The 25723-nt window shown below is 34.4% G+C and overlaps 1 protein-coding gene across 1 annotated transcript in view; it reads left to right on the top strand.

Annotated features, from left to right (window-relative positions):
- CSMD1 (CUB and Sushi multiple domains 1) overlaps positions 1-25723 on the top strand; it is an 819458-nt gene that overhangs the window by 283776 nt on the left and 509959 nt on the right. Inside the window, exon 3 of the mRNA XM_072408428.1 lies at positions 8224-8336. Coding sequence (XP_072264529.1) covers positions 8224-8336 — 113 coding nt within the window. The remainder of the gene's footprint in view (positions 1-8223; positions 8337-25723) is intronic.

Here is a 25723-nt window from a genome sequence, read left to right as displayed (position 1 = left end):
GTGCATTAGTCTTAATATATTAATTACAGCTGAATGTCTTGTATTATGTGAGATGTGGACAACCAGCACAAGGCTATTTTCATAGCTATAGATAATATAAATGAATCAGTATAATAATTACTATATTAGCGATAATTTCTAGATGACGTAGGATAGGAATAATGAAAGCGTTATCCATATCAGTAATAAGAAAAAAAAAATATGAAAATGCTGAACAAATATGTTCTTCCCTCCTAAATATATATCTCAGTAATATTTAATAAATTAGGATACATCCAAATTATCCCATGCTACTATCAGTATTGTAAATGTCCTGTAGTTCTGTCTCTAGGCCAGCCCACATGGTACAGGCAATTGACTGTGTTGGAGCTTTTGTAGTACCATTTTTTAAAAGAAAAAGCAAACTGAAATCTGTATTGAAGTATGTGTGCATTTTACACTGGTGCATGAACGTGAGCACTTACTTGCCCCAGTTTTTCTAACCCTCTCATCATCTTTGCCCCTTTCTTCCCTTAAATTCAGCATCTTCTGCCATCTTGATAGAGTGGCCTGGGTGATATATCCTCTGCTCATGAGTACAGGCATACCAAGAATTTACACTGAGTTGCTCATGCAAAGAGACTTGCTAGCAGGTAAGGCAGAAAAAAATGCAGCGTCTTCTGCAAAAAGCCTTATTGCTAGCATTTGTTTTGTAAAAGCACTTCAAGTAGTGGTAATTAAAAATATTTTGTTGTTTGAATTTTGACCTCAAAACTTTTTTTTATTCAATACACAGTTTTTATATTCCGTGATAGTGAAACAATATGTGTGCCTGGAGGCAATTAGTTTGGGTACACATAGTTAAATTGATATATATATATATATATATATATATATATGTGTATGTTCATTTCTAATTATTTATTCCTTACCAACTGACCATCCCTAAATTTTAAAGAAAGATTAAAATTACAGCACAATGCTATATACAAGTTCTGGCATCCACCAAAATACCTATTATTTGCTATTAATACAATAGGTGTAAAATCCTATATATTTATCTATTATGTGTTGCTATCCCCAGGCTTTGAATATATGTATTACAAAAGCTAATTATTTAAATGCCTTAAACTATGTTTGACTTTAGTTTACTTTATGCTATATTGTCTAGTTTAATTCACATAAGTATATCTGTGAACTCTGCCTTCTCATGATTCCCTTGGAAGCTGGTTTGAGGACCATTAATCCAATATTTTCTTGAAAAACCAAATATTGTTTTTCCCCTATTTGCTTGTCTGGTTCTTGTAATTCTTTCTGTTCTTTGCCTTATATAATAGTATAAGATGCACAATACCATATTAAAAACCCGAGGGCATGTAGAATTATTAGCATTCCAAAATGCTCTACTTGCCCTGTGATTATAGAAGCAAGATCTTGGCAGCCTGGTCTTGACTCCTTGAGCTATATTACTTTATTGTGTTGATGTACTTGGCATTATGCCTTCCAAGCAGCAAAATCACATCTTTTTTCAGATTTGTTTATTTATATTCTGGTTTCATGTGAAGAGTTTCTTTATTGTAAGGTGCCCAAATCATAGGCCGTTATGCAAATTTTTTTTTCAGATGCTGTTTATTTGGGCATGCAGGCTTGTTCCCTGGCAACAGATACATTAATAAAAAATTGAAGAATTGGTAAAAGAAAGATTCTTCTTTTTCTGTTCTCTACTTGTTGCTTATGTAAGATATGGAAGTAATCCCCCATTTGCTAAATATTGCTGAATCAGAATGCCAGAAGGCAGATTAGGTATTTCATGTGGTTGGAATAATTTGCCTCTGTTCAGTTCACCAACAGTTTACTGAATTACCCCGATGTTTGGGGTTTATTCAGTAGCTAAATTACAGTCTTATTGAAGTCAGTGACAAATATAACCTATGGCTCAGTAAATCCAGCTAGCAGCCACTGACAACTGTCATTGTTTGATGGCTCTGTTAGCTGTGCTGTATGCTATACCCGTCAATGACTATGGTGTATGGCTCCTGGGGAATTATTTATCTGCCTCTGCAGTGGCAGGAAGCCTGGTATTGCATACGCTTTAGTCAAAACAAACAGTGGACAATGACATACAACATACCTGTCATTGCCCTAGTTACCAAATCTGATTGCCAAACATTGTCGATGTTCAGTTTTATTCACGGAACATTCAAAGCTAGATGTTTAATTCCCCTAGCGGTATTCCCGAGTGTGACTCGGGGTGGATTTACCATGAAAAAATCAGTAATCTTCAGTCACACTTGGGGGGTCACTAAAAACATTAAAAAAAAAAACGTTCCGTTGTCGTCCCCCAGCATCCTGCTGGTCCCTTCAGCTCCATTTGACATGTCTTCTTCCTCCGATCTCCAGCCGACGACTGCGAAGATGATCTCGGGGTTTTCCCGGTGACGTTGGTGCGGACGGGAGGAGTGACGGGAAATTCAAAAAAATTTTTATTGGATTCAATATTCAATAAATTCCATGCAAAAAAATATAACGCTTTTTGCGTGGAAATACAGACAGAATTAGAATGCTAGGGGGGTTAAGAGCGGAGTTGAGATTCTGGACTATTGACTATAGATGAGACCAATTTAGATGTCATATAGTTAGCAAGATATCATTTGTGAGCACTGCCATAACACTGATGGCTAAATTGCTACAATCTTTATGGCATGAAAATCTACAGTGGCATATCTGAGAAGAGCTTTGTTAAAAAAAGGTTTTATCTGAAATGGTATTTATTGGCACTAATAATTTATAATGACTGACAGCTAATCAACAAAAAAATACTGCTGACTTAAAGGTCCCCCATTTCTCTGTCTAATAGTAGTGTTGAAGCTTGTCCACCTTCCACCTCCCCCTCCCCTTGTTTCCCATAAATGACTGCGGATTCTGAAGTTTCAGCCTAAACACACGGTGGCTTGGCCCCACCTTTCCTCAACCCAAACCCTTCAGAAAATTACACATACCATGGTTTGCAGTTAAATTGCTATAGCAGCCACTTTGATTCTTTTTAATCAGGTCCTTATAAAACCAATATAATGTAGCTATTAAGGGGTTAAGGTTGCAGGTCCTTGAAGGCCTTCACCATTTCCATTTCACTTTTAAGGTCTGCTACCAACTTGCTTAAATTACTGCAACAAACCACCTGGGTAACAATACCAAAAACACCAACAAACATTTCCCAAATTTAAAACCAGGCAGATCACCACTTCAGCTTTCATCAGTTTGAAGATACCACACCCTAAGGTGGGTGACCCACCTTTAATAAAAACACCTTTTTAGACCAGCCCTTGAGGACCTTCCAACTACCCAACCCAACAAACCCTTTAAATACACAGCAGTAGCCCACCATCCTCAAAAAACCCTGTTTACACTAAGCGGGTGGTCTGGTAACGCTCACTCTACAGACCATTTGCACTGCCCCCCACTTTCAATTTCCTCTCTTCATAAAGCTTCTCCTTCCCACTCCAAACCTACAAACTGACCAATCCTTGCACTCTATCTTGTGTTTCACCTTTTTCTTTAACCACATCTGAGCTGTAACCCTGCTTCCCCCTCATGGCAGCCTTCCCCCACAGTGCTTTGTCCCTTGGCTCCAGGCTTCCCTTTCCTATAGGCCAGTGAGACAATTTGCTATAGTGATATATTAATAGTAATGTATGGGAGGCGTTAAAAAGTAGAAACGTTTAAGTGTTGCTAGGTGCTGTTGAACCCTGCCCGATCAATCTGAAATTCCTAGGAGAACAGAGAGATTTAATGTTGTTTCAGGTAGTGCCATGGCACTTTTAAGGATTATTTTTTCTTTATCTCAGAACAGCAAAACATGATTGGATTACAATAGCCCTAAACTATGCCAATTGGGATTAAGATATATCTCACATATTCAGTTGTAAACAATATGAGATTTTACCGATCAATAAAAGCATGTATCAAACAAATGCTAACTGTAAAATAAAAAAACATGTTATAATATACAAGAACTAACTCAAATGACCTAAATGGCTGATAGTTCTCAATACCTACCTTAACCTATGGCATCAATTTAGATTTTGCATTACCAGAGTCAGAAAAGTCCAGAGATGATCTATGATTGTTGTTACAGAGTTCTGCACTTTGTACATCATTATTCTTTGCTCTAGTTTACTAAGTAATTCTGTTAGAGTTGTGTAGTGTTTATTCTTTGAGTTTGTTTTCAGAGTATGGTTATCAAGGTAAACCTGAACATGGTACCTGCTATGGAAAATAATAGATCATGTACATTAATGTCTGACACACTCAGATGCAGAATCATACAAATGCTTCTGTTATTATTCTGTTTAATGTAGTTCTAAATTATGTTATTATTATTATTATTATTATTATTATTATTATTAATAATAATAATAATAATAATAATAATAATAAAAAAAATAATAATAATAATAATAATCAGTCTGTTTAAACATAAGTTGTAAGTGGCTAGTGTCCCTGACAATATTATTTTACCCTTGCAAATGGTCTTATATTTTTAATAACCTGAATTCAATGCCTTATTACAATTATTAGCACATGTTTTGGTTTAAATCATCTTTGTCTTTTTATTTGTGGTGTATTAAATACATAACTCACTTTTAATCATAGTTGTAATATGTTCATTTTAGTTTTTAAAGACCAATATTGCCATCTATAAGCCATTACTTTCACAGCAAGCACAAAGCATTTATCTTGCCAAATTTCCCTAAAGTGAAAATTCACAATTCCCTTTTGATAAAGCTGGCAAAAAGTTTTGTTGAAATGCCAAGAACTGGAAATCTACATCTGTCACCAAAGAGGCAGAACCATGCAGCTCATGTTTTGTCACTTGTTTAGAAAGAAAATCAATTCCTTACCCTGTTATAACAATTGTGCTGTCTAAGTGTCTATAATCACTCTGAAAAATGAAGCCTGGGATTGTAGTTCAGTACACACGCTTTTGTGGTCTCCATTCTAATAAATGTCTAAAGAAAAAAAACAAAAAAAGAATGAATATTCTTAATTAGCAAATTGCCCATAAAATATCTCAAGGTGTTTGTGATATTTTTAAAGGTAAAATGATCTGCTTAATACTATATCCTAATCTATAAAATACAATAATACCAACAAACCTAAAAATTGTGTTTTGATATATAGCTGGTAATGATCAAATCAGACAGCAGGACCCACTTATGTTCAGTCCAGCTGCAGTTTCTGCCTCTTGATTGTGTCCTACACTTATACTGTAAGTTATACATACAAACACAGTCTGTTTTAATAAAACAATAGACTAAAATGTCTAATGAAAAAAATTGTATTAGTTCCTAAAGTCTCATGTCATATTTTCCAGTGCTTTTGACCACGCCCGGAATCTTGGAGGTTGCTTTATTTGCAAGTTAAAATTATTCTTTTTCCAGTGTGTCCTTCTACATGTGAAATGTAATTTCTAGCACAGGACCTACTTGGAAATTGTACTGTCTACTGATAAAATTTGATTATATGTAAATTAAAGCAGAACATACCAAATCTACTTACAGAACATGCATTTGCATTATTGTTATAAATCACCATTGTCTATATATAATATTATATATACTGGATATTACTGTACTGTATATTAAATACTGGATATTATAAATATTATTATATGTTTATATATATATATATATATATATATATATACATTTTTATTAAAAAACAGTACACATGGGAATGGACATAGCAGGAACAACGCATTGAAAAATGTACAGGGTATATTCTACAAGATTTACGTTCTTGTGTAATGTAACTAGTATATCCTTGGATCTCAAGCAGGTAATGGCACAAAAGTATTAAATAACACAAATAAATCTTCATTTTCTTTCTACCATTTAATTATAACCATTTTAGCCCATTTGCAGTTATTTTTTAATAGATATAAAATCTATGTGTGTCTTCATTGCCTTCATAATATACCTACATTGATCAAGTCCCTGATGATGTAACTACTGTATTGTTGACCCCATGCCAAGCTGCTGATGAACAGTTGGATGCACAATTCAGTGATGTTTCTCTGTACAATATTTTACATATCATCTTGTATTACATTGTTGATTTAACAATGCTTTTATTATTAAGCCAGGCAAAGATAATACATTTGTTTCATCTGAAAGTGCAATTCTTCCTTGACTTACCCGGTCAAAATAAATTTTGTACCAATAATTCACTTTCTAGTTGTTTCCACCTAAACTGTTTGAAGTTGTATTTTATTGTTATATTTATATATTATCCTAATGGCTACATGTCCCAGAGTTAAATCAATTAACTGCAAAGCTTCTAAAATTATTTTCATGGTTGTGTTTCCATCTGAATCCACAATAGTATGTTTGTTTAAGTTAAATATTATTTAATTTAGTAATGATGATTATGTAAGAATGAAAGTAACGTGATGCAAAGGTTGGCTAAACCACAAACCAATGCAATTTGTGACATTACCATTGAATAAAACAAATAGTCATTTCTTCTGGAGTTGAGCAAACTGAATTTGGAGAAGCCAGAGTTGACCCTTTTCTGTCAAGTTCTCATCAGACTATTTGACACTTGGAATGGCCTGTCAAAAAGACACTTCTTTGAACACTTGAGCTTATACAATCACATTGTTTTTCCTGTTGGGGTTTCATATACAGGTTTACAAGTAACTTAAATGTTTACAGAGTAGGAATATTGGCTTATACCATGATATTATTATGAACAATATGTTTAATTATTCAAAAATTTCCAAAATAAAATAGAATAACACACATACCAGATATTAGAATTAATAATTAACTCCTAATTAACAATAAATCATAATGACTAGAGGGAATACATCTCTAAAGGTTAGTAGTCTGTTTTCTGAGCAGACTGGAGTGGTGGCCTCCAGAGAGAAAAAGCACATGTTGGATGGCTAATTTAAATCCAGATAGTGGGTTTTCAAAAACAGATTGGCCTAAACTATGCACTGTTTCAAAAAATAGGAAAAAATAAAATAAGTAATATAAAATGACTTGACATGCAATTTTTTTCAGCAAATAAGATAGCTACAAAATATGAACAGCATTATTCATCTCCCTGTTAGAACATTATTACCCAATGTTCTAATTATTAATTGCTTCCTTGTACATTAGTGCATAATAGGTAATATTAAGTGACTCAGTGCATTGATTTTGTTGCACTGGAGGGAAAGCTAACAAAATTCTTAATGATTTTTTACAGTTCTAGTTATCCAGCTGAGTGTGCTACTGCCAGCAATTATTTACATTTTTTTTACCTAATTGTCCTCTGGCTATTGCAAATTCCATAAACCTATAATATGTAATACATTTCTAAGCCTGGGACGTATACATAATGTAATCCTGTAATTAGTGGAAATATTCCTTTTTTATACTTGCATTGAAATTATACTTGTTTTGAAAAGTTCTAGATTCAAGTGTCTGTAGGGTGCTGTCATCTTGTTTTACATCAAGGAACAATACCTTAACAGCAAGTCAGAACATTTGCTTATGTCCCCTAACTGGGCCCAATATATTAAAGCTCTCCGAGGCTGGAGAGGATACACTTTCATCAGTGAACCTGGGTGATTCAGCAAACCTGGAATGGATTTCTTTAAAGTTATTTGCTATTTGGTAACAATTTTTTTTAATCCTGGACCAGATCCATTCCAGTTTTGCTGGATCACCCAGCTTCACTGATAAAAGTGTATCCTCTCCAGCCATGGAGAGTTTAAACAAATCTGGCCTTATATGTTTTTAGGTGTGTTGTCTGGTGTTGTACATAATTTGTGCAATCAGCACCATGGACAGCACACATAACTAACCAATAGTATACGCACAGTATACAGTGTTTGAGGTGTTTTATTAATTCCCAATGTAATCAAATATCCATTGTGTGAAATATGGTAGATAATTCATTTAGAAAGCAAGATAATCTAGATATTGCATAAACATTTTAGAGAAAGAAAAAGGCATTTTTTAAATGTAAAATAAGAAAACTGTTACTACATTCAGTGTGCAAAACCAATGCTTAAAGAAAGTTTTGTGATATTAAAAATAGGTAACTTTTGTTGTCTCTTCTACAATTATTATATCATATGAAGGCATTATTTTTATAAGGCCTAGGTAAATCTTATGTATAAATGGTGTATGATAGTTTGAAATATTTGTGTAAAAATGTATAGTAAATGTACTTATTTCTATTTTTCAGATTATCAGGATTCCAGCTTCCATCTTCAATAGTAAGCACAGGTTCTATTCTCACACTATGGTTTACAACAGATTTTGCAGTCAGCGCACAAGGATTTAGGGCTGTTTATGAAGGTAAGTTTCATTTTTAAATTATTTTGGTATAAATATTTTACCTGTTGTACTTTTGTTACATTGTTACATAGTTTTACAGTTTTTAGTTCTTTATATCAATGAATATACTGTCAATGAATATATTACTTATATAAATTAGTACAATTATATATAATTTAGATTTGTATTATTTTATGTTTTTTAGTGATATTTAGTAAACGTTCCGTTTCTTGTTTTTCTGGTGGTGAACAACACTAAAACTGCTTTTCACGGTAGGTCAGGTCCACTGTGAGTAGCAGAAGCAGTATGTCCTTGGTTAGAAATATGCTAGAAAGTATTGTCACCCTAGGAGGAAATGCAGCTACTGGCAAGATCACCAGCTTGAAAACACTGAAAACTAAGTAAAGAAAGGAACAAAAGCAAAGGAATAAGTTTATTTAGAATCATTAGAATGACTTAAAATAAAAAAGATTAAGATTTGTGTCTAATTGAATTATGCATGGTGTGAGTTAGTATGGTGTCTGCTTTGATATTTTTTTGATGTACAGGTGGTTATTACTTGTATTTGGTTACAACATGTTAATAATGTGTACAGTATATGACCTAGGTCAAGTCCCTTAGGTCAAAAACCACAGTTTGACAAAACTGTATTACATCACAAGTTTAAAGTGGCCCCTAGAAGTATTTTATAGTAAATCTTTTGGCGTAGTTTAGGCAGTGGTTTCCCATGACTATACCCAGTGCAAAATGTCCGGTCTTTACCTTGTGCTTTATGCTCTTGGGAAACTGGATCCTGTCTGGAATGGTTTATCACAGCCTGCAATACCCCCGGCATACCTGCATACATGCCTGACACTCATTAATAAATAAAGAACAGCCTGTTTCCCTGTGAAATGGCATAAATAATATTCAAATAGTAATTTATAATAGTAATAGTAAGTAATTTTACCTTGCCTTCCAGATCTCATCTTTCAGTGTTAGTTTACCAGATAGCATTCTCCATTAGCAGTGAACACCATAGGCTACAATAGAGATCAGAGTTGTATTTTTTCAAACACTGTTTGCCATTCTGTTCTTCTTCTTTCCTGCTTCCTGAATAAACTCTTATCACCCAGGCTCATTGAATGAGGATCCTGCTTTTAAAGCAGCAGGAAATTGTGCCAATTATCTGCACCTTTTGTGACACCAGTCTGATAAGGAAATAGTACATTTCCTTAATAGCCCCTATCCTAACAAGTATATATCTAGTACTTCACTATAAAACCAGTGATATCACACAGGGGTACCTGCTCTATAGTGAACAAATAAGTAGCCCTACCAAGGGCAAAGCCAGTATTTACCCGGTACAGTGAATGATGTGGTCAGCTCCACTAAATCACTGTTGGAACAGATTTGCTACTATTCACTTGTTTCTAATTACTTACTCTAGCAGTTCTATTTAAATCTACCACATTTAATGGTGTTACTGCTATTAGCTTTGATACACCAAATCTCTTGTTGTTTGTGTTTCATTCCAAGATACTAAGTTCTGGGCTACTGGGAATATTTTATTAAAAAACATTGACACTGGAGGCATGTTAATTCAGCAAGGAACAGCATGGATCAGTAAGGTTTAATCTTTTCTGTCTTACACTGTAAACCCTAAGGATCATTTTCATCATGTTGGGGTCACGCTGTCAGAAAGTGACTGTGCACATGGGCCAATCAATGGTACTGGTAACTGTGATTTCCAGCCTGTGTTAGATGTGTAGGGAAATAAATAAATCTGTGAAGAGACACATGAAAAGCATATCTCAAGAGCTCTGTTGTCAGCTTTAACTGAAATGGCTAAATAGCAGTCTCTTTGATTAAGAAATTTGATCTTTAGCATGTTTTCCATTCTTTTGGATATTTTAATTTGTCCCATACAATATTAACCAAAACTATATACAGAATATTTACAGAACCTTTCAGGGTACCCAACATACCAGTCCACTGAAAAAAATAATATGCATAACATACACACAACTTTGAAAACATTAATTCTGCAGCTTTCCTCTAAATTTCTTGGAGAAGGACCTGCCTTGTTAAAAAAATCTATTCATCATGAATATAACCTGGTGGCTTTCATGAGATAAACAAATGATACCCCATAAGAATTCACCAAAAGGATCCAAATATCAAAATGACCTCATATAAAAATTGAGGCGCAATAGAGAGTCAAGATAATTAGACTCTAAATTGTATATGTATGTCAAAAATCCTCTTCCTAGACTGATTACCTTCTGGTGTACATATGTACACAATGTCAAAGGTGCTCATAGAAATTTCTCCAAAATTGCACTTAATTCTAATTCAAACCTTGTGAGCACCAGTATGTTACACTCCACTGGGACTCCCAATTGCCTTCAGACACTGGGAACAACTGATTTAACCATGAAACTTTGCATGACATTCCCTTGTCAAGGCTTCTGACATTTCTGAGTGCTGCCCCGATTGCTATCCAGTACTATATGCTATAAAATATTAATGTAGGCTTGCATTTTATCCACACTAAGAGAGTTCAACAGTTTCACTTTATTTGCCATCATCAGCCCATATCTGCCTTTCCTATACCTTTGCTGCTTTTTTGCCTCTCCGAAAAAGGAAGAAGATTTGAGATTTGGCAAAGGTCCCCTTTCCCGTTTCCTGATGTAAATGATCCGCAATTATCCTCAAAAAGACCACTGTTTGATTGGAAGTTCAACCAATGTTTGGTTTAGCCTAACATAGACAAAAAAAATTTGACTTATTGCATATCCAGCCCCAAACCAAAGTTTACGTTGGGAAAGATAAACATATTTGTTATGCTTTAAATGTAGGCAGCCTTACAAAGTCAGTTCTATATGAGCAGCGGTCAGCTCTTTGTTCAGAAATGGCAATCATCCCAACCAAATATCAAATGTTAGGGCCAATTTTGCTATCACCCCATAAACAAGCAATTACACATCAGCCAAGTGTCAAACATTGGTGCTGTCACATTGGATGAATGAGAGTGAATTGTGTGCTTAAGTATTTCTCTTCTTTGTTCAGTTTCAGATCCAGGCTAAATTTTGCTTCAGTATTCCTGAATTTGCTTCAGTATTCAGTATTCAGCTTCCTTTTAAATTAAGTAAGCGATACGTGAACCCAGAATATGTATATGGAGGCAGATAATATCTCAGCTTGATGCTCATACATGTGCCAACTGCTTAAACTAATAATACAAAATATAATTATGCCTTTCTAATTGTTCCTATAATATATTACAACTTTTTAAAAAGTTAGTAAAAGAAGAAAGAAATGAAACCACCCGAAAAGAAGAGATGCCATATAAACAAGGTCAGATCTATATACTTGACATGGGATGTTTAGTAATAGTCTAGTCTATTACAACAACTTTTGTCTGCTTCTCATATATAACATATCTGCAAATATAACCTCTTGTCTTCAGTTTTATGTATCGGGATTTGTTGGTGTAAAGCATGGCTGCTTAACCTTGACTCCCAAAATATCAAGCCACAAACTAAAGAACACTACATGCAATACTAATTATGATGTAAACATGCTAGAATTATTTTTGAAATGCAAATTATTATTTATGGTTATTTTCTTATCGCTGATGCACAGTGTAGAAATTAGCTGAAAGGGCTGCCAATATCTTATTATTTTGCATTTGCAAGTATTTTACTTTCAAACAGAAACAGCAGTTGTCCAAAAAGTTTGATTTAACTTTTTGGCAGATTCTTTTGTTGTACTTTAATCCTTGAATAGCTATAAAGTGAATCTATCATCATAATTTAGCATAATGATATTTAGGCTTAAGTACAGCCTAAGGTAATATAGAGTAGCTTGCTGTTTGATGTAGATGAGCATTTGCTTACAATGTTTATTCTTTTTTCAAAATATAAACTCATATATTCTGTATTAAAGATGTTTCTCTCATTAGACCTTAGATATTATTGAATATTTTCTATTCCCATTAAGGAGATGCATATACTTGATAACTCAAGGCTGAGGAAATCCTGAATTATTTGGATTTGCAAAGGAACACATGGAAGAGCAAATAAATAAATCTTATACGTGATGCATTTTGTACTGTCTCAAGCTCAGTCATGTTTACCTAAAGACAGCATGATATAAAAATCATGCTGTTTAGGTGCAAACTATTCTTGTACTTAGTTTTTTTCTTTAAAACAATGCAGCAAACAAAAGGCAGCTACAAGTGGCCAGTGAATGTTCTGCTTTGAACATCCCAAAGATAAATAAAGAGACATATCAACATAAAATAAAGTTTGTTTTGAACTGGACAGAAGCTAAAAGTAACAACTGACCTCAGATCAATCACAAAACAAAATGAAAGACAAAAAAAAAACCATTAATAAAAATAAGAAAAAAAGTGACAGAGGGATTGAAGTACTTTTTAATGGCCATTTAAAATCTTTAGGATTCAAAAACCTGCTTCCAGGTTTGTTTCAAGTTATAATCACTGTCTAGGCTTTATTTGTGTTTTTAATATATCTGAAAAGGTAAATATGAGATCTTCCTTCAAACAGTGCCTACTGATAAAGGTGTTATACACACAAATGACTGACATAAAATTGGCACAATATATTTTTTATAAATATAACAGTGATGGACAAATCTGTTCAGATATATTTAGTTCTAGGTTTAGTGAAGGTTCCATATTCATTGAACCTGGTTCAAGTCTAACACAGATCTTGACTATAAAACTATTATTAAGTAACACTCTGGGCAGGGTTCGCTTTGAATGGTGTTTGTCAGGAGTAAAGCAGTTTATGAGAAACACCAAGGTGACACTGCCTGCTGCATTCCCTAGGAATGAAATATTCTTTAACTTGCCAACTGTATGTGATTAGCAGTGTAAAATTTGGCTTGTGCTTATTGTTAATAAACAGAGCGGGGCTGCATTTGCCTGCTTGAACTTCTTCAAAGGCTTGCAGTAGTGGTAAATGTCCAAAGGCTGGCCAACTAAAGTCAGACCCATAGTGATATGGAACTTGAACCTCATTTATATTCATAATCTATATTTATGAAAATTCAGATGTGGCACTTTGAAATTCTTTGAAATTTTATTCCAGTAAACTCTCTTTTATTGTAGGCAGTGTTTAAGGATCTAGTGTTTGCCCATTCAAATTTCCTAAAACAAATCATCATTTTCTAATAGGTGTATTTATTTGTTATCATAAAATGTAATATTAGTCGAGAATACGTACTTTCTAAAACTTTCACTGTATAGTGAACTCCGCTTAGCTTGAAAAAATAAATCCCATGCTGCCACCTCTGCCCAGAAAAATACAGCAACTAAGGACATTAAATGGATCAAAAGTTGGTTTTCATCACTGTATGTGTCCCTGCTTCAAAGATGCCCCATTCACTTGTGTGTGGTTACCAGAACACAAAGTGGGGAAACATGAAAGACATTAATAGAAATTCTAACTCTTCTTTACACTATCCAAACCTAAAAAAGCATTGAAACTAGGCTTTAAATTCAACTTGTAAAAGCCTGATATATATATATAGAAAGTAGACAGATGCTTTAATGTGTGCATATATTAAAAATATATCTAATTATTTTATTTTCAGGTTTTACTGAACTGCAAACACTAATAAAGACATATGACCTTACTATGAGGAAAAGGGCATTTTTTTATTTCAAGATAAATTTAGGAGAAATAGACTACAACTGAAAGTAGTGCTCACAGCAACCAATCAAGTAATTTGATTTTTTTTTTCCCATAAATTGAAAGGTAAAGTTTTTTGGCAGTTGACTTTCTATTCTTGCTATGATTACATTGGGGGATCATTATGTGGTAAGGTTTATAAACAAGAAGAGCTCTCCAATGTAATTACATTAATATGGTGACTGCCTTGCTGTTGTGAAGAGAATGAAATACCAAGCCTGGGCAAAAAAACAACTATGGAATACAGTATTTACTATATAAATGCAGTCACAAATGACCTACCATGTACTCTTTAGAGAATTTTCCTTTGTCAAGGTCAGACCTTTAACCTCTAGGTAGCTAGTTATATCTAGGAGTAAAACAAATAAAAAAACAAGCAATTGCAGCAAGCATAATATACAATTTAATGTTTTAGGAATTAAAAATAAAAGATTAGGGAATAATGATGAATAAGGTGGAAAAGGGTACATGGTAATGGGCAGATCTCTCATATTTATTAGAAACGGGTGAGGAATCTTGAAAAACAACAAGGTTAATTTACGAAAAGATTTGAGAATACTTACACAATAAACTGTTTGAAGAGTCATTTCAATTATCCAATCATGTGAAACGAAAACACAATTTGAACATTCCCGACCCTTTTAGTAAATCAGCCTGTATGTCTATTATTCTACAGATAAATATTGTTCCACATTATAGGCTACAGTTTTTGTGTGTAATTTTCACGTTTGTTTTCATTATGCTACAAAATAGCTTTTATGCAGTTTTGTCAACCTACAAATTCTCATGAGGATCCTTGTGTGAAGAGGATATATTTTCTTGACTTGTAAAATTACAGTAAACCTTGAATATTTCTGTGAGTCAAAATAAGAATAGTCATTATGTCACAATCTAGTTGCGGTATTAAAAACTAAACAGGTTTCATTTTGGCAGATGACAAGTTTCTATTATATTTCCAAATAGCATTATAATTGTAGAAGAAGTATTCTTATCTGCATTTCGCTGTAGTACAGTCTAGATTGCATTCTTCCAGTTGTAGTGATATAGTTCTTGCAGTAATTAAATTCTTATATCTTTTATTAAACAAATGGGTCATTCCAGGACTTTTTCGGTATTATATTTCTATATAATATTTGCACACTTTGGGAATATAGCATCTTTGCTACATATGGCACAGATGCTGTGTGTTCTTTCAAATAAAGTTAAACTGAAAGTTTACATTTGTAGCCCCTAAAAGTTCACAGTGGGTAGCCATTGTACAAGAAGAGATTGCAGTTAACTTTGGTTATCTCAAACAAAGCCAAAGTTTGGTTTAAACACAACCAAGCTGAATTTGAACAGCGACCCAACTAAAAGTATATGTGCAGACGATTAATGATTTTCAAGTTGAAAAAAGCACAGGTTCATGGAATTTAACAAATAATTAGGGAAAAATATGCATTCTCCAGTTTATTCCAAAAGTGGTAAAAAAAAAATCGCTCCTGATGGCTTAGGGCAAGCATTCATTCCCTGAATCAACAAACTCTGGTATTATTACTTATAAAAAAGGCAATACACTATAAATTTATTATATTACACTTTAGGTTTATACTAAGGTTAAAGCTTTTAAAAGTACGCAAATTCTTGCAAATAGGAGTATTATATAAATATTAAAAAAAAAAGAAACAGGCACAAATATTACTATGTAAGTCAAATTATAAAACCCTGCATATATGAATACACAAATAAAGGTAATTTCCCAGATGATCATAACTCCCGTCCCACCCCCTCTAACGAATTTCTACCATATTAAAAACATTTATAAAACTTATTTTTACTTACCTAAACCAATGGTCACTGAAGGCTCCAACCTCTTGTCTTCTATTTCTCCTCTTACCCGATTCTATCTTCAGGTTTCACATTACTGTGATGTGGACACTTTCCTTTGGCTGTCCAGGGGTGAATAGAGAAAGTTAGGTTGCAAAAGTGAAGTCAGTAAGAGATGACAGGTTGGGATATGTCTTGCATCTGCACCACTGGTTTAGCAGACCTGGAAGAGGTTCTGTCAAAAGACCTGCTAATAAAGTATACTTTAACGCCATTACCTATTCATTAAAAAAAAAAATAAAGCAAATATGAATCCTAATTCAAAAAAGGTAGTTTATTTTTAGCATACCCATACTTTAATACAGTGGTTTGTAGATGTTTTAGGCTCTCCTTGTAGAGTAAAATTTAGAATTGCAGAAGAAGAGGCAGCCATACAGGCACAGTAATGATCTCATAAGCCATTTGCTGTGAAGGAGCAGCCAGGTAAAGGGTTGTAACCAATATATATTCTCCATCTACATTGCTCATTCACTTCCATTGAGACCATGAACGTTTCCTTTAAAAAGTGGCAAAAAAGTTGTTGTCCCAGCTGGAGAAATTCAGTCTTTCTCTTTCTCCTGGTACCATTATCACTGCAACTGAAAAGAAAGTATTCACAATCTTTCAATAAAAATGTAATGGGTGGGAAATATAATGATTGGGATGATTGCTTAAAAGACAACTAATAGATGATTCACCTTACTGGAGAGATTTTTGCATGCGAGCTATATGTGAAGTGTAGATATGATTCTGTATTTAGGAACTTGCCATCAAAATCAAATGTAAAAACATGTAAAATACCTTGACAAATAATAAGCAAAGCCAATTGATCAAATTCACTCTATTCCTTTATCAGATGGCACAAACTGGAAATGATGTTCCAATTCCCACTAATAAGTAGACTGTTCTAATCCAGCACGAACATTGGCTACTCTCATTTATGTACTGCAGGTGGCAGATAAAAAATTTAGGGCCAAGTGTAGTCATTATCAGATGCCATGCAAACTGTAGCTTCCCCACATATTGATTGCATAATCCAAAAACAGGATACCATACAGGACATAGCAATAACATTAGCATTAATGAATATTCATGCACTTAGTGATTCATTTACTGTGACCAGAGGAAATCCCTTAAGGAACAAAAATAGCCTAGTAAAACAGGAAACCCTTCCTAATGAAAGAGAAATAAAACATATATATACTATGTTATTGAATTTCTGTCTGCTGTGGCACTTTCCAGTACCAGCCTCATTCACCTGGTGACAACTGCATAAAGTGCATGGTTGCCAAGTTTGACACCACACTTTAATCTAATTGTGTTGTCTACTCTATAGGTGTCAGGTTTGCACATGTTGTAATCAGTCTCTGCCTTGTTTAACTACTTTTGCTAACATAGATGAAATATTCCCAAAATGTGAAATTCATGAGAGAGTTTTTGCTGAATTGCGTTATATGTAGGTTTGATGTCACCTGGCCTGTCACTTATCAAGATGGCTCATTTTACAGCTACAGAAGCAATTAATGAGAACCCCCCTATAAACATTTCTCTACATAAAAAGCATGCATATTACCCTTAGCTATGATATAGCCTTACTTTCATGTATATGATACAGTGATTTGTGCAACTATGAAGAAAAATAAATATTCCATACATGCTGTAGTTATTTTTTTCTGGGATCTTTTTGTAACTATTTTTTATTAACAGTTGGCCCTACTAGTATATCAAGTTTACCACTTCTTAAACAGGCCAGTCTGTCAATGAATTGCATTAGTCACCTCTTTCATATAGTTTAAACAGTTTTCTACAGGACAAAACAAACAGTAACTAAAAAGTGTTAGGTTTTAATTTATTTACTTGGAATGAAACTAAGCTCTCCTCACTTCACTCCTTCACCATTGTCAACAGATTAACTCATTACTTTTCTGGATTCAGGTCTTTGGTCATCATAATTGGCTAAGCTGTAATTCATTCATTACTGGCTCAGCTCATTCTACCCAGGTTTGTGAAAAGGCTGGAAAGTTTGTTGCAGTAAAGAGCTGCCTGCTTTAGCTTTGTAGTTTTAGATTTAATTTAAAGCCTCTTTAAACTACGTCCCACAGGGTGACAGTGCTTTTGTATTGTTTCACTGTAAAATGAACAGTGGTGTCACGATATTACAAAAATAGATGTATTATTACAAAACAATATTACTAGGGGAACAATATAAACTGCTGTGGTAATGTTACTGCAGCTGGTATGTCTTGTTACCCTCCATCCTACTGAATTTGTAAAACCCATATATGCATCATTCCTGACTGTAGACCCCAATCCCCAACGCATAGATGCAGTTGAAACCTTGAGATGTTGTAACTAACTAGAAGGTGAATAACCCCATGGACATTTTTTTTGCCTTTATAACTTCTGGTTCAGTAAAGAATCATTCTAAAGCTACACTAGCAAAAGTTGAATTGTTTGTGCTGTGTTCTGTTAAAATACAGTGATTCTGTGACAGCATACTCTGGCTGAGATTTATCATAGTTTTACAACATCTGGTAATGACACAATGGAACATCTGCTGTCTCACAATGTAAATAGTTGTGTTGTTAATCAAACTGCCTGTTGACTCACTATGTAGATTATCTACCATGTCAACTTCAATTCACAAATCGCATTCAAATAAATATGTATTATCTGTAATAACAATGACAAAACTTGGCTTGCTAATCTAGAGTAGAGCAAATATTTTACTTCCTAAAATGTTTGTATCTCGATCTTGTGAACACATAAAAATGTGAATACTCCAATTAAGTTGCTGCAGATGTTGCTGTAGCATCACCACTACAATAAAACATTTGTGATTTAATGGGGGTCTCTAATGCACAAATGAACCTTACAAAACTCAGGATATAATATATATGAAAAGGCCTTATGTCCGGTAGCTGTAGCTCCCTCTATTAAATAATTGATATCATGTGCTGCTTTTTTTAATAATGTTATTGTTATAAACCTCCAAACCTCAGAAGTTAAACAAATAACCATAAATAAGAAAATACAATGGAGAGTAATAAAGATGAATAAAAAAAATGCTGATATTAAATTTACCATTTATTTGGTCTTTTATCCTTTTGCATATGTAATACACAAGCAATTTAAAAGAAGTGAAAATAATCTATTAAAAAAACAGAAATACATATACACATGAGAAAATAAAAATCTTTATGAACCATTTGCAAATGTTATTAAGTTACTGGTAAAAGGTTAGTACAGTCAGTTTATAACAGCTAGGTTGTGCTAAGAGTAGCAAGCAGCTAATAATTAAATGGGCCAAAAAGGCTGGTTATGGTGTAAGCTACACAAGTACAATCTGGTGGCATGTAGTACTGATCAATCAAACACAATAAGAGCCAGAGACGAGCATAGGGAGGTGCAGAGTGTGCCACTGCAGGAGGGCCCTGGACCCTCCTCAGCCAACAGTGAACCCCGGTCAGTTTGGCGGGGGATCAATTCTGCACTGTTAGCTACATCCATCACAATATAAAGAGTCATCATTTCATCAATTCAAAACAATACACTGTGCCATTATGTCATGCCAACCTGCCTGCCACTCTCATGTAGGCTGCATCTGCAGATGAGTAAATGTTGCAGGGGGCATGACTATCCTCATTATCACTGCTGATACATAGGCTCAAAGCTTGACAATCAATACCTGGCCTCACCTATCCAGCCCATTTGGCGGATCTACAACGCTAACTCAATTGCTGTATCCCTTCCCCTCCAATCTGCAGTGTCTGGTAGGGGGTGTGTGGGATACAAATGAAGAAGCATTTTGCTCAGTCTGTGAAAGTAGTTAATGTTTTACTTAATAAATTTTGTGTATTACCTTGTGGATTTGGCAGACAGGGGCCTTTAAAAAAGCAGCAGTGACTACTTGTTCATGGTGCACTAATCGCTCTTTTCAACCTGGAATGTTTCAAAGATAAAGACAATGGTTTGTACTTAGCTACACAAATAATGTTAATACACTGCAGAATACAATATATTTCAATCTCCATCAAGGTATGAAAAGTGTCACACATTTCTGTGGGTGTCAGCAGCTTTCTTATGAGGGGTTTTATATAGCAATACACAGCAAGTAGTAATTACTCTCTAGACAATAAAAAAAACTTTAAATACTGTAAAACCATTATTTTGTAAGCAGCAATGCACCAGCCTGGGTAAATCTTAAAATCCTTTATAGTGCGTGGATGCTACATAGTGGCAACTCTTTCATGCATATACTGTTTGAACTTCAATGCTAGAAAGCTATGATGAGCAATTTTTATTAGAATCCTTCTAATTTGCACAGTTTAAACTGTAATAATTATTCTGAGGGTTATCAGATTGGTTGCTGTCTGATTGGAACATGTTGTCTGTAATGTAAAATGACCTATTGCAACCAATTTGTATAAATTGTTAAAGGTGGGTTATATATTATTCAGCTTGTGAAATGGATTTGGCTTTAATGATGTACCTTTAGGTAAAATATTATCATTACTTGATCTTTTCACTGTTACATACATTGATGTGTTCATATCTTTAAACGAATGTACAGGAAATATAGAAATCCCAGTTGTCACCCAAAACCCTTTTATCTTTGTGCTTTAAGTGTAAATTATAAGTTTGTAGCAAGAGATAATCTATGTAAGACGTGTGAACACACGAAGAACTGCATAGGCCTCCGGACTGATATGATTTTGTCATCTGTGTATCATTAATGTTGATTTGGTATAGCAATAAAGATTGATCATTTAGCAAAAAATATGTGAATGAGAATAGGCTGTGTTCAGTTCAGTAATTCACAGCCCATTTACACCATATCCACTGTGCTGCTTTGCTCAACACAAACTCATATCATTATAATTGTTTCCAGTAGGCCCTGTGCTGGTGTATGCTGGGTGAAATTGAAGCATGCTGCATGTAAATGTGCTGCAATGTACTACAACCAATCATGGCGAGCATTGCAGGAGAACTAATCTTCTTTCTTGTAGAAGGAACATGCTTTGTCTCTTCTGTAACAAATATATCTAAAATAAAAATAGATGGCAACATTTTTATCTGGTCATTTTCTGGACGTAAAAGAATGACGTAACTCCTGCATATGGAAACAGGAGTTCATTCATACCTGACAGCTGGGTAAGCCGAGATCATACACCGAGCTTTGCATACATTATAAAGAAAATTGTGAACAGGCAGGTAAACTTAAGTACCTGCCTGTTTGCATCATTGTAAAATTTAGTTTTGGTTCCGATTTAAGGAAAGCAAAGGAAAGCATTTTGGCTTCCCCCGCAATAAGCAAAGTAAACACAGCATCACCTTTATTGATTAAGCTAAGCAAACTTACCATTCAATAGATTTATACTCTTTTAGAAGTGAACAGTCTTTATTACTTTAACCCCCCTGAGCGGTAATCCCAAGTGTGGCTAAAAGCTGTAACCCCGAGCCATACTCAGGGTAGCTAAAAACATAAAAAATAAAACACTTACCTGGTCCCATCGGTATCCACAAGTGTCCCGCCCGCCCGCCCCTGCCCGTCCTCTTCCTCCGATCTCTTCCCCGGTGAGTGCACTGACGTTCCCAGGGAGTTCCCGGTGACGTCAGTGTGTGCCTGTAAAATGGCGAGAAATTCAAATTATTTTGTATTGGATTCAATACAATATATAATATATGCTACAGTACAGTTTTATTATAGGTTTCAGACTTTTTTATTTGTTTATGCACCCTTGTTTTAACTGATTTTTGTGTTTTTTTTATTTAAAGTTTATTTAAATTATTTAAATGTATTAAATGTTCGCCATATTTTGGTGAGTTATGTCTAAGTATTACAGGCCTACAATGTAAAATAAATTTTCATGAAAAACAATGTACCCCTTTTAAACATATAAATCCGGACAGAAATGAACTGCCCAGGAGGTTAATAAATATACCCTAATATAACTAGGTTTTATTGCAAGAAGGGAACTGGATACAAAAAAATATTGCATTTATAGATTGTGTTTGTAAAAGTGTTTTTACTGTTTTTTCATTAGAAAGATGGTCTATATTGCAATGTAATTGTTCCTGGTATATGTTTGCAAGAATTTAAAGAAATGCAGAATTATTTAAAATGAAGTTGGCAAAGTTTTTAGATCTTTTGTTGTTCTACATTTGGTAATCTGTTTGGGTTTTGCATTTCTGATGCTTGCTGTAAATTTATTAACAGATGCCATGTGGTTTGTATTGCAAGATGTACTTTGTAAATCCCTTAAAACACTCGGACAGGAGGTGCAATAGATTGTTAATTAGAATACAGTTTTGGAATTCTTGCTTGCTAATTCTAACAAAACATTTGTGTAGCTGCTTCCACATATTAGGGTTAAACTTAGTGCAGATATAAAGGACACAAATAATACAGCTCTGTATTGTAAAGCAGTGTAAGTACCAGAATGTTACTTATCAACTTCTTGCAATTCTCTGCACAGCAAAGCTCAGATGGGGAGAGGCACAAGCAGCTCAAAGTTGTCAGTTTTGGTGCACATGGTGATTAGTGGAAAGGATATCAGACTGACAGATATGAGCTGATTGGTATGCTGTTTTTCCTTTTACTGTCCAGTCTTTAGCTGGATGGACAGAAATACAAATCTTTTGGCAGGTAAAATAGCTCTTTCATTTTGTATTCTATCTATACCTATTTGACTGGAGCTCAAATTTAAAAAATCACCTTCATTATAAAGAACAAATCTAAAAACGTATACAATGGTCAAGGCTGCATGGTAATAAAATAAATAAAAAGCAACATCATTTCCTTTGATCTAACTGGTAATAAGTTGTCCTCCTTTGTTTTTGTACGTATAATGTGTATTATTTGCACAATTTATATGCAGGCTTGGAAGGGAATGTACTTTTTTTTCTGTAAGATCATTTCCTACAGATATTTTGTTTGATGTGCAGTTGGTGAAATAGGTGAACACTCGATCATTAAATATGTCAGTGTTCAGCCTTTTGATCACAATCCTCATAGTAACCCTGTGCCAAAGGTGCACTTGTCAAGAAACAAGGAGGAGGTACAACAACCATCCTATACTTTAGCACTGCCCAAAGGGTCAGTTCTGGGTTTACCAATCTACAGCAAATGTTTGAGAATTGAAGAATAAAATGCAGATGTGTGTTAGCAAACACAGTACATTTCAGTCACATTAAAAACAAATCACTACTTGCTTTTTATATTTATTCATGCCTTGCTTGCTAGATTAGTATTTGTGCAATATAGACACTTTACTCTTCATTATTTTACCATTTTTAATCACTTCCTTTTTATATGCATTTTTTCTTTTATGCTAAATTCTCTAAAAGTGGACCAGTCACCAAACTAAAATATTGTGTAAAAGGGTCACTTACATGATTTTTAAATATTTTTTAATTTCAAATAAAACCAATTTGTTTAAATACCAATCTTAGGGCTCCCTGTTTTTTGTAGGTCAGTTCTTACCTCCATTGCCAGTGCTTCCATTTTCACCCATCTTCCAGAGTCTGGAGCCTCTTGATAGCAAGACAGAGAAGATATAACTCCGACACATGTGTACAAGAGTTTCTTTATCTGGAATGGCTTTGTGCTGTGCAGCTCATTGTACCTATTCACCATTGTTGGATATTTTCATTCACTTGTCTGAGAAAACTGTCCGGGGTTCCACTCCTTTTTTCCCTAATGCAAAACAAAGTGTTCCACAACGTACTATTTAATTTTTTCTTTTTTATATCTTTATTCTTAGGAAGTTATTTGGCTTTGTATTACTTATGATATCCCCAAATCAAACCTGTGTTTTGCTAGTACAAAGCCAAAGATTTACTTTCTGTCTTTTCCGCAGCACCAGAGGTATAATAATAGTTTGGTAAAAATAATGAGCTAATACATTTCAATAAAATAAATATATATAAAACGTATAAACCCTGTTACACGTATTGGGAAGGAATTTTACCTCCTATTTGCATCTGATGGCTAAACAGGTTGATGAGGAAGTAAAGGAAAGGGGAATATGTATTGTTAGGAAGGGATACATGAATGCAAACTTGTTTCTTTATGCTGTATGGTCATTGCTTTAATACCAGAATTAGACAGCTGTAAAATAATATTTTAGGAAAATAAAGGGCATATAAAAAACAATGTGACATTCATCAAACATTCCCTGCAACGTACATTAGTTAGGATTTAGCTCCACAGACATCAAGAAAAACTTTTTTTAAGCATTAGCCAGGTGTTTTTGTATTTTTACCTTCCAGATAAGAGAGCCTAATTGTGCCACTATATTGGACCTGTCATTATGGTTTAATGTAGGAATAGCAGTGACTCAACCAGAGACGTCTGTCATTGGAAAGTAAGGAAGCTGCATCACTTGATGAATCTTACAATTATAAAATATCAAGGCATGAATCAGTGAAATGTTTTTTGGCATCAGACTTTGACTGTGACAATGCCAGTAAAGAGTCATTGTGCTTCATGGAGTAATGATTACCCCACAGAGGAAACCTGCATTAAAAGCATCATGCAAGGCTACCTGAACATGCCACTATGCTGTCATAATGACTTGGTGTTGGTGTGTCAGTGACTCTAGCTGTCAAAGAAGCAGACCTGTCTTTCCGACAACAGTAAGGTGTATCAGAGACTGAATCTATCAATCAGAAAGTTATTATTTTTGTTTTTCCTGTCTAAATGTATATTGTGAGCTAGTTCACTTCAACTAGTAATAAAACAAAACATATTTCATATTTACCCATTATAGTTACTAGCATATTGTCACATTTAGGCATTATGTATATCTAAACTGAAAACCAGCACATTACTTCTGTGCAGCCAACTTTGACAGTGATTTAGGGCTCCAAGCTTGTCAGAGGTGACACTCACACATGATGTTGTTTATGAAAGATGTTCTTTTGAAAAGATTCTAGACCTGGGGTTTTCAACTTGAGTCGTAATAGTCCTTTTTCAGGTTACAGGTCTTTTTCAGACTCAATCATGCCTTTCTAAAAAAATACTAAAATGTATGTGAAATTCTGACCCTCTAGGACTGGAGTTGGACACCCGTGTGATAGACTATTACCATGCCTGCTGGTATCTTCCTTATATGATCTTATGAGTGCCAGCGGAAATTTTATGAAAAAAAAACTTTTTCTCTTAATGGCAAACCTGCGAACCATCCCCAAAACTTAGACTAGTGAGTCCCGCGCTGGCTCAGCTTTACCTTTTTATCCGCCTACCATAGCACCCAGTCTAGCATACCATCTTCTTTCTTCCTCTTCTGGGTTCTTCACATGGCACCCAATATTGCACTGTGCAGGCATTAGATCGGGTAATTTGGCTTTCCGCAATGTAAAAAGTGCCGAACACTGTACATGTGGGAAACCCCCATCAATCTTGGGCATGCACAGAAGGAGCAGGCTGCAGCCTCCTGGGATATGTGACATATGTATCCCAGGAAGCTGAGGGTTTCTCTTTCAATCTTTACCATCACAGCAGTAAGGAAGTAAAAATTAGAATCCCCCACATTTTTACTTTATATAGATGGGTTAACCACCCTTTTACCTAATGTTAAAAAAGTAGTGATAGACCCGCCTTACGTTATCTTTATTTATTTGATATTTATTAGCCTTATTTGATATTTAATACACCACATGATTCAGAGCAATCTAAATGGGATTACACGATCAGTGTGCGGTCATCTTAAAATAAAACCAAATGGTCATATATGACAGTCTAAACAAGTTCCAATGCATATACCGCTTATTAATAAACAAATCAAAAATAGGCAGATGTACATATAATTAGGTGCCAGCAGATTTCTTTTTTAATGGGGAACCATAAATCTTCTT

The sequence above is a fragment of the Pyxicephalus adspersus genome, chromosome 4, assembly GCF_032062135.1.
Source record: "Pyxicephalus adspersus chromosome 4, UCB_Pads_2.0, whole genome shotgun sequence".
NCBI classification, from domain to species: domain Eukaryota; kingdom Metazoa; phylum Chordata; class Amphibia; order Anura; family Pyxicephalidae; genus Pyxicephalus; species Pyxicephalus adspersus.
Note: the sequence above shows the minus strand (reverse complement) of the source record. Positions and strands in the feature narration are given on the sequence as shown.